This window comes from Pollachius pollachius, assembly GCF_949987615.1.
Source record: "Pollachius pollachius genome assembly, chromosome: 15".
Classification (NCBI taxonomy): domain Eukaryota; kingdom Metazoa; phylum Chordata; class Actinopteri; order Gadiformes; family Gadidae; genus Pollachius; species Pollachius pollachius.
Window position 1 is genome coordinate 13,163,596 of NC_136948.1, and position 10,118 is coordinate 13,173,713.

Consider the following 10,118-nt stretch of genomic DNA (forward strand, 5'->3'; position numbering starts at 1 on the left):
TTTGAAGAGGTATCGATTCGTCTCCGGCGCTGCGTTCGTCCGAGGGGGACAGTGACAGAGGGTTTTGTTTTTTGGTGCATAGCGCAGCGAGGTGTGACTGTAAAACAGGGCTTATTTGCGTCATGTCCGCGGCACCACACCAAGAGTAGTACTCGGTTCCTTTTTTTTTATTAATTTACCGCTATAGAGATCCAAAGAACCAAACTGCCCCTACCTTATGCTCTGGAGTTAATTATTATTCATTAATATTGCATGAATTTTACATGACTACTTGCCATGAAATAGTAAATCTAAAAAAGACCAGTTCTGCCATGCTCTCGTTTGGCCCGCTACCAGAATGCTAGATCGTTTCGGTGGATCCATTATTGATGGACCAGGGAACCAACTCTGAATCTCTAACATCCAATGAAATCTACATCCCTAGATCAGAGAGCGAACCAGATTCCCCATCAATTCCCAGATAGTTGCGGGACACACAGAGACGTGATGGATGCCCATCACAGGGTGAATCCGGTGCATAGCAACAGTAGTATTTTTAGCGTCACGCAGAGTGCATGTTATAAACCAGCTTTACCAGAGTGACTCTCGGTCTGATTAGTTTCTTGTGTCTCTCTCTCTCAAGTCTCCGTACTTCTGGCCGTCCAACTGCTGGGAGCCTGAGAACACTGATTATGGTGAGTCACGGTCCGCAGTCCTGTGCTCTCTGCTTGTAGTTTTGGGGGTTTGATTTTACTTTGTTTGTCCATCGTCCACTTTGAAGTTCAACTCTGGCCAATCCTCTGGTGCTGCTATTGTCTCTCGCCCACCATCGGTCCAGGGATTCAACCTGTGTGTTTGTGTGTGTGTGTGTGTGTGTGTGTGTGTGTGTGTGTGTGTGTGTGTGTCTGAGAGAGAGAGAGAGAGAGAGAGAGAGAGATAAATCACTACTTTGAGGCTGGTTAACTCGCCTTGTCCGGTGATATCGAGGACAACATTTTTGTTGCAGGAAGTTATACCTTGGAGCACTCCATCCCAAACGACCAGTATCACCAGTGAACCGAATTGTAAACACCTATAACTTGACTTTATGACTTCATATGCGCCCAGTCACTCTTTTCCTTTTAGGCTTTTCCCTAAACTGTTTATTTAAATTCTTCATCTCTCTCTCTCTCCCTCTCTCTCTCTCTCTCTCTCTCTCTCTCCTCTCTCTCCTCTCTCTCTCGCTCTCTCTACCCAATCTCCTCTCTCTCTCACCCTCTCTCTCTCTCTCTCTCTCTCTCTCTCTCTCTCTCTCTCTCTCTCTCTCTCTCTCTCTCTCTCTCCTCTAGCCATCTACCTGTGCAAGCGCACCATGCAGAATAAAGCCAGGCTGGAGCTAGCCGACTATGAAGCCGTAAGTACACACTGTTATATTAGCCTATAAATGTTCCGCCCACTGAGCCACTAATTACATATTCTCACCTTCTATTGTTGACCTTGGCTGACTCAGAATATTTCTGTTGTGTTTTTTTTTAATGAGGAAATATGTTGCCGGGACGATGAAAGTTGCTATGTACCCCATGATTAAATTCGATAATTAAATCACCACACTTTCACACACCAGACACACACACACATTCAAACACACATACCCACATTAAATCACACAAACACGCACACATTCAAACACAAACTTATTAAAACTCACACACACATTCAAACACACAAACACAAAAGGACACACACACACACAAACAGACGCACACAAACAAACAGACGCACACACATACATGCACACACACACACAAAGACACATACACACCCACACACAGCCTTTCGTCAGGAATCAAATACTTTTTCTGGAGTGCCACAGTATGTGCCATGATTGTCTCCTCTGCACACAAGGTAAACCGGGAACATCTTGGAATTAGCATATGAATAGGGAATTATCACCCTGCTATTTTACATTTTCACATTTTACTACCCCCGGCTTGTACTCCCCCCTCGTTGTAGGACGGTAATCTATTGTACTTTATTATTCTCCGCTCGGCAGCGGAGGCATTCTCTCCGTGTTATTTGGGTCATTACAGGGCCCAGGGCCTCATTCCTCTGTCTGTTCCGCGGCTGGTAGCTGGCCTGATGGAGCGATGGAGGGCTCCTCTGCTTCATAACGAGGTCATGTGTCTTTGACAGCTGCTCGTTAAGGGCCGGCTTCTCCAAGGCACGCCTTGGTGCGCACACAATCAACTGATTCTCAATCGTTACTCTGATTGCATCAACTGGTAGAGGACAGTTTTTCTTTCCCTCAGTGCTCCTTCAGTCTTTAGGTTTTATCCAGGGTACCCTGGAGGATTAGGGGGGTTCTCTCATGCCCGTAGCCAGCTATGAGGTTTGGGTCATCTTTCCTAGTGAGAAAATAGAAATGTGTACCTAAATTCAACTGTATACAAAATCGGTGGTTGAGAACTTCTCAGAGATGATTAAATGCCCTATTTACTTGACACTTGTTGTTTCGTGTCCCCGCCACCCCCCCCGCCCCACATTACTGAACCCCACTCAAACCGACCTCACTATGTTTCAAACCTTGGCTACGGCCCTGGGTTCTCTGGTAGGGAGTGATGGCGTTATGTTCGGGGCCCAGATAAAACCGCAGTAGAAAGTGCCACAGAAGAGCTTTCAGTGCGTTTGCTGAAGGGCCCGGTGAGGTGTTTCTGTCAGGGTATCTGAGCACGGTGACTCACCGCACCCGGCCTCCCACATCTCCACCAGTGAGTCATTTAATCGTCTGAGGGATAAAAAGGACCTTGAACCTCAAAATACTCTGATCCCCTTGACATGAAATGCCGCGCCTGATTGGCTGGTCCAGGAGAACCTCGCCAGACTTCAGAGAGCCTTCGCCCGAAAGTGGGAATTCATCTTCATGCAAGCCGAGGCCCAAGTGAAGTGAGTGAAACGTGTAAATGGGCACGAAAAAGCACCAAGAAAATACATTTTGTTCTGAATATGAGATGTGCTCATCTACATGTCTACACAGATGGAATGCATGCAAAAAATGAGCGCTTTAGTTCTTCCTACGTTCACATTTGTGTCCAAAGAGAGGTCCTGAATGGCACACATGATTAGAATTGTTTCTCAGTGCTTAGTCCATGCCCTCATGCTAACAATGTGCTTAATTTCGGCATATGCTAGACACCACTTGAGCAAACATGCTAGCTTGATTAATTCCATCTATGTAACCCTGCCACCTAGTGGTGGTTTTGCGGAAGTACAAAGATCAACCCTGTTGTTATGGGAAACACACCATAGAAAACAGATTTTCTCTCCCCCTTCTAGCTAGGAAACGTTTAAAGTAAGAGTGATTGAATAGAAAACGCTGCATGTCCAAGCGGGTAGGTCGTAGAAGAAGCATTAAGTCCACACACACACACACACACACACACACACACACACACACACACACACACACACACACACACACACACACACACACACACACACGTGCAGCATAAAGTAGGCCATGTGAGCACCAATCACAAAATGTCAGTTATGTAAGAGCTGAGTCCTACCAGTGACCAGCAAGCATTGCTTGGCAAAGTAAAAACGTCAGGTCAAAGCCTTAGCCGGGGATCTGAACTCTGGCACACACACTCACATATTTCCTGCTTGTGTGTGTGTGTGTGTGTGTGTGTGTGTGTGTGTGTGTGTGTGTGTGTGTGTGTGTGTGTGTGTGTGTGTGTGTGTGTGTGTGTGTGTGTGTGTGTGTGTGTGTGTGTGTGTGTGTTCTGTATATGGTTGTTTCTTTCGAGAATGTTTACCTATTTGAAGTGTATATCCTACCCAGAATCGACAGGAAGAAAGACAAAGCTGAAAGGAAGATCCTGGACAGCCAGGAGAGAGCATTCTGGGATGTCCATCGCCCAGTGGTGAGTTTGGAGAGAGAGAGAGAGAGAGAGAGAGAGAGAGAGAGAGAGAGAGAGAGAGAGAGAGAGAGGGAGGGAGGGAAGAGAGGAGGAGAGAGAGAGAGAGCGCTGAGCAGGCTAGAACAAAGGCACAGGTGTGGTATTGATGTAAAAATGCAGAGGTGGGCAAGAGGAGAAAGAAGGGTGCCAAAAAAAAAGCAGCGATGGACAGCTGGGAAGAGAGTGTTTGTGTTGTAAGCCCAGTAAAATCCCCTGAACAAGAGCAGTCAGCTTGATAAAATAGGGATTTGTCATCAAACGGATGGTCCCATTTTGATGTCCATAACCAGATTGGGCGTCAGGTTGCCTGCACAAAACCCTGCTCCCTCACCCAGAAACACACTTAGCATGTCCTTTTCCACAGCCAGGCTGTGTCAACACCACAGAGATGGACATTCGCAAGTGTCGGCGAGAGAGGAATCCACACAGGGTGAAGAAGGTGAGGCTACCATGTCCTTATAAACACTGTTTTGAGACACAAGGGAAGACCTTTTATATTATGTTCAAACCTCATGACAATGCTTTTTTATAATGCATTTCAGAAACAATGCATTCAAACCCTTATGAATGCATGTATAACAACTACTGTTGTTATATTTCAGTAGTGATTATTATCACGAAATGTAAACAAATGTACAAATATAAGCTTGCTTGTCTAGCTTGTCTATGATATATATGCGTACCAACACGCACACGCACGCACACAAACATATTTTCTTAGAAAGTTTTTCCTCTGCTGCAGTCCGTGTACGGAGTGGCGGACGAGAACCAGAGCCAGCCCAGTCCGGCCCACATAACCTCGCAGCCCACTCGGAAGCCCACCAAAGAGGACGTTCAGAAGGAGGTAACCTTCTCCCTCCGCTGGAGCACTGACCTGTCATCTCTGAGACGCCCGCTGCTGCTGCCGCCCTCATCCATCACGCCTGACACCTCTGAGATACCGACTGATGAGCCTTCCCCTTATTTAGCTTTTCCATTACACTCGATTTACCCCCACTCTCCTCTCTCCTCTCCTTCAGATCACCTTCCTCAACATCCAGCTGGACAGGCACTGTCTCAAGGTGTCCAAGGTGGCCGACAGCCTCATGGGCTACACGGAGCAGTTCCAGGAGTACGACCCCTTCGTGTCCCTCACCGAGCCTTCCAACCCCTGGATCAGCGACGACTCCTCCTTCTGGGACCTGGAGGCCAGGTGAGGTCCTGGGGCTGAGGAGCGAGGGGGCTGACCAGGTGTCAAAAGTTGGGGGGTCTACGGTATGTAGAACATCTTAGACTGATGTCGTTCTCGGTCTTGATGGTGTGATAACAGGATGGATGGCACGCCGCTAATGACCGACAGGGAACAAGGCACATTTAGGGTTTTGTACATGGTAAAAGGTTAGTCTTTTCTGTTCCTTACTTCTTCTTCATCTCTCCTCCAACAGCAAGGACCCCAGCCAGCAACGGGTGAAGAGGTGGGGCTTCTCCCTGGAGGAGGCACTCAAGGACCCAGTGGGGCGGGACCAGTTCCTGAAGTTCCTGGAGTCAGAGTTCAGCTCAGAGAACCTCAGGTGAGCCACGTTCCACACAACCACGCACGCACGTACACACCTGTGGGATCGGCTTAGATCCGTGTGACCGAGTGTCAGGGTGTCCCTGAGCAAGGCAGCTAATCGTAACTGCTCCTGACAAGGTGCCTTTCACATTGCAAGGTTGACTCCGGCTATCAGTGAGTGAATGTGTATATGAACTCGCTTTGGTCGCTTTGGATGAAAGCGTCTGCTAAATGCCCTAAACGTGAACACACCCTCTGACTGTACACTCTGGACCCCACTGACGAGCTGACCTGCAGATGTTTCTCAGGTTCAGTGAGAGCGTTCTTACCTAACCTCAGGATGTAAATATAATACATACTTATTTTCCTTTACGCCACCCATGCAAACAGGCAACAGCTCATTCCTGGATCTGACATATTCCGTCATTCTGCCTCGTGTCCCTTCATGCAATTACTGTCGACGTCCATACTCTGCCCTATTATAATGGAATTTGCACTTTGCCCTCGCACGACTTATGAAACGTTGGTCTCATTTTATCTCATCTGCTTAAGCCGGGTAGAGACAGCGGGGGGCCAGGGGGCTGGTAGCGTGATGGGTGATGCTTAATGGCCGTGTGGGGACGGCCTGTGCCCAGGTTCTGGTTGGCGGTGCAGGAGCTGAAGCGCCGACCCCTGCAGGAGGTGGCCTCGCGGGCCCAGGAGATCTGGCAGGAGTTCCTGGCCGAGGGCGCCCCCAGCTCCATCAACCTGGACTCCCACAGCTACGAGCGCACCAGCCAGAACCTCAAGGACCCCGGCCGCTACAGCTTCGAGGACGCACAGGTGCACAGCGCCAGACCGCCAGCCGTCGGGGCGATATGGGGAAAACGTACCGGCGCACACACGCACGCACACACACACACACACACACACACACACACACACACACACACACAAACAAGCGCCAGACAGCTAGCCGTCAGGGCGATATGGGACAAATGTACCGAGGCACACGCTTGCAAGCACAGACACACAAACACACACACACACACACAAATACACATACACGTACACATTCACACACGTTTGAGCAAGACAGGTTGTGTAAGGTAATATACACACATCCGGTCCGGTTTGTTTATATTCTGTGGATGTTTACCCTTGTTCCATGGTGTGAGATTAACCACACACACACACATACACACAAATACACAAACACACACACACCCACAGGGTGAGAACGTGAGCTAAGAGAGATAGATGCAGAAATATGAACTCGTATTTTCCCATTTTAATATTATATCAACTCTCTCATTGACGTTCTCTCCGTCTTTCCTTGTTTTCCTTGGAAAACCCTGAGGCTGACGCGGGCGTGCGCACACACACTCATGCCCCCTTCCCTCCTTCTATTCCAGGAGCACATCTTTAAGCTAATGAAAAGTGACAGCTATGCACGCTTCTTGCGATCCAACATCTACCAAGACCTCCTGCTTGCCAGGAAAAAGGTACTTTACCGTTACGCTGCACTCACTCTATTCTGTTCTACCTCTCATTATTCTGCACAAACCTTTTACACTTCGCTTCCCTGTCTGACGCCGACTTAATCCTGCTGTCAAAACAATTAAGGGGGAAACTTAAATGCACTTAAGGGTCAATAGATTGAGCCCTCTCTGTATGCAGTGCTCTATACCGTCAGAATTGATCATTCTATAGTACCAGGGTACGGTACACCCTGGCACCCCTGTAATGAATTAACGGTTAGGCCTTGCTGTGCTATGTGCTAGCTTTTGCTTTGTATCACATCTACCTCTGTCCCCCCCCCGCCTTCATGCCTTTGCCTGTCCCTGTTTGCACCCCTAACCCCACCCTACTCCTCCTCCCTCTACACTCCACCCCTACCGGCTGGCCTCACCCCCCCACCCTCCACTCTGTCCCTCCTAACCTCTATTCACCCTCTCTCTCTCTCTCGCTCTCTCTCTCTCTCTCTCTCTCTCTCTCTCTCTCTCTCTCTCTAAATATATATACACACATATATATATATGAAACAACCAACCACCCAACCTACTCCTTTGACAACCATGACTTGATCCTGCCTCCCTGACTCCATCCACCCATCCATCACCTCCCCCCTCGCTCACAGCAGCAGCCGGCCGACACAGAACAGGGCCGCCGCACCTCCCTAGAGAAGTTCACGCGCAGTGTGGTAAGTCCCTCCTCCTGGGCGGCGTGGCTGTTCACCCGCTCATCACAGACCACGCTGGCCTCCTCCTCCTCCTCCTCCTCCTCCTCCACCAGCACCTCCACTAGTTCCTGTAGCTCCGGCCTGTGTTTACGCTCATGTCCTGTGTCCACCCCGGCGTCACCGGTGGCTTGTGTCCGTCGTCGTGCATGCTGAGAAGGACGCGTGTGTGCGGATAGTCCCGTTCCCCGACTTCATTCATCGCCCGGGTTGTGTTGTTTTTCCCACCTGAATCCGGACGCCTCCGTCACTCGTCGGCCCTCTCCTCCCCTCCTCCCCCCCCCCCCCCCCCCCCCCCCCCCCCCAGGGCAAGTCGTTGACGGGGAAGCGTCTGACGGGCCTGATGCAGTCGTCCTGACACAGCCGGGGCCGGAGGGGGGCGGGCGACGCCCCGCCGACGGGACACCGCTGCCGGATGTGCGGGGGGAGAGGGCGACCGGGGGCGGGGGGGCGGGGGAGCAGAGAGATGACGGAGCCGGGCCAGGCGGGACTGCTGCTGGGGCTGCTGTGGTTGTGCCGGGGGTCTTGCCCGCGTGACGACAAGGCGGCCTACTACTGCTGCTGCTGCTCTGGTGGGACTGCAGGAGTGCAGGTGGTGCTGGTTCTGCTGGGGTTGCACCACCCGAGGCAGAACCACGTCGCGGGACGATGCCGGCACGGTGTGGCCTCATGACGCATCGAGGTCAAGCACATCCACGTTTATTAGAGCTCCCCCCCCCCTGTCCCAGGTGAGCCCGCGTGCGGACCCCCTGGGGCGTCGTCACTGAGTCGGCGCTGAGCGAGCTAGTCATTTCAAAACTGTTTAACGTCACTCCCTGTGTGGGATTTTTGTCTCCTGGGAAATTATAAGCACATCTCCGGTAGCACAACGATAGTCACGCACACGTTTGATGTCCGATTGAGCTATGTCACATAGTGGTTTTACGGAAAGGTAACGATATCCAAAGAGCAAAGTAGAAAAGACGCAAAGAGGGCTTTACTTTTAACACGGCTTATGTCAGGAAGGCAGCAAGCAATAATGAATAGGCCTACAGGGCGCCATTTTAATTTGGTATCCGTCGGAAACCGTTTTATATCCCTGTGTTTATCATGTTTCCTATAAAGCACATCACATGAAGGCACAGCTACAGGGGCAAATTGGTCAGCTTTCGTTTGCTCCTTCTCAACTGTCTCAGTCTATTTCTGAAATAGGATTTTTAAAGGTTTTCATTTTCCATGCTTCATGACATTCCAAAATCTGGGAAAAGGGCTTAATGTAGCATTTACGATGCATTGCATGTTTTTCCTGAAAACGTAGACAATTTTAAACAAGAAAAACGTTTCCTCTAATCAATTGTTGTGTAATAAAATTGTGGCACAATTGGTCCTAAAAACAAACTGCCATTTGCTATTTCGAAGATAATAGTGGAATTCAGAGTTTACATAACGGATTACATCGGTTTTATAGTCAGTTTCATTGCTGATGTTCGAAACAAAATTATTTCATACTTTATTAGACTACGATGAGTTGACAACAATCACTGTCAAGCGTCTACACAAGAAGTCCAAATTATATTTGAGCTCCAAGTTCAGTTAAATAAGTTGCCTTTAAGACAGCACCATCTAGTGGTAATGAAGTGTAAAATCAAGGCCTTTGGTGACCGCAAAAGTTGAAGATATATGTTCATTCAAAGAGTGGAAATACATGATCTACTGCCTATTGAGGGAGAGTCTGGTTTTGTTGAGCAGCGTTGTTATTGCATGAGTGGATTATAAAACACTTTTTTTGTCTAAACTATGACTAATTGAGGGGCGGGGAAAAGTGGGTTAACTCTCTGTTTGAATTTCTTCTTGGTAAAACGGCATGTCGAAAGAGTTAAAAAGCCGCACTGAATATCAGGAGCAGAAAATAATTAATCAGACTCCAAGAGAAAGAGACGACACAGGGAAAAGGCCTCTGCAGTCAATTAGGAAACAACACTTGATAAATGTAGGTACCAAGTTGTAGAGAGAAAAACAGACATCAGCCTAACGAGACCATAACTTCAGCCTCATCTTTACCTTAATCCTCGACTTCTCTTTCTTTTCCAAAACTTTCCTGACTACTGGAGAGATTTTGATTTCCCAGCTCCAACATGGGGCCACGTCGTAAACTGCCAGCTAGTTCTCCAGTGACTTGCTCACACGGCTGAATGTGTGTATGATGTACTCCAGACTATATTTTTTCTAGTATGCGCAATGCACTGTTCGGGACATGTTGACCGTCGTTATATTCATGAATGAACAGAGTAGAGAAGCCTTCATTTCATCAATTCAAAAATAATGAACATTATGCTGAATATTATTCTCTGCACACACACAATTCAACAATCTAAAGAATGCATTTGTCTATGTGAGTGGGCTCCAGAGTGAACATTCTTGTTTTTATTTGAAGGCACACCTAATGGTACGGGCACATTACTATGCATGT

The 10,118-nt window shown here is 48.6% G+C and overlaps 1 protein-coding gene across 5 annotated transcripts in view; it reads left to right on the forward strand.

Annotated features, from left to right (window-relative positions):
* The window catches only part of LOC307087371 (regulator of G-protein signaling 6-like), a gene marked incomplete at both ends in the record, with an annotated part of 33,878 nt that extends 25,851 nt beyond the window's left edge, over positions 1–8,027 (forward strand). The window contains 12 exons of one of the 5 annotated variants that reach the window (XM_079752922.1): positions 623–674; positions 1,308–1,372; positions 2,825–2,901; positions 3,800–3,881; positions 4,282–4,356; positions 4,660–4,761; positions 4,937–5,109; positions 5,342–5,467; positions 6,087–6,273; positions 6,846–6,935; positions 7,571–7,633; positions 7,977–8,027. In XM_079752922.1, the coding sequence (XP_079609048.1) occupies positions 623–674; positions 1,308–1,372; positions 2,825–2,901; positions 3,800–3,881; positions 4,282–4,356; positions 4,660–4,761; positions 4,937–5,109; positions 5,342–5,467; positions 6,087–6,273; positions 6,846–6,935; positions 7,571–7,633; positions 7,977–8,027 (1,143 nt within the window). The remainder of the gene's footprint in view (positions 1–622; positions 675–1,307; positions 1,373–2,824; positions 2,902–3,799; positions 3,882–4,281; positions 4,357–4,659; positions 4,762–4,936; positions 5,110–5,341; positions 5,468–6,086; positions 6,274–6,845; positions 6,936–7,570; positions 7,634–7,976) is intronic. The other 4 variants (XM_079752923.1, XM_079752924.1, XM_079752925.1 and 1 more) reach the window with 4 other exon arrangements.
* Between the last annotated feature and the right edge of the window lie 2,091 nt (positions 8,028–10,118).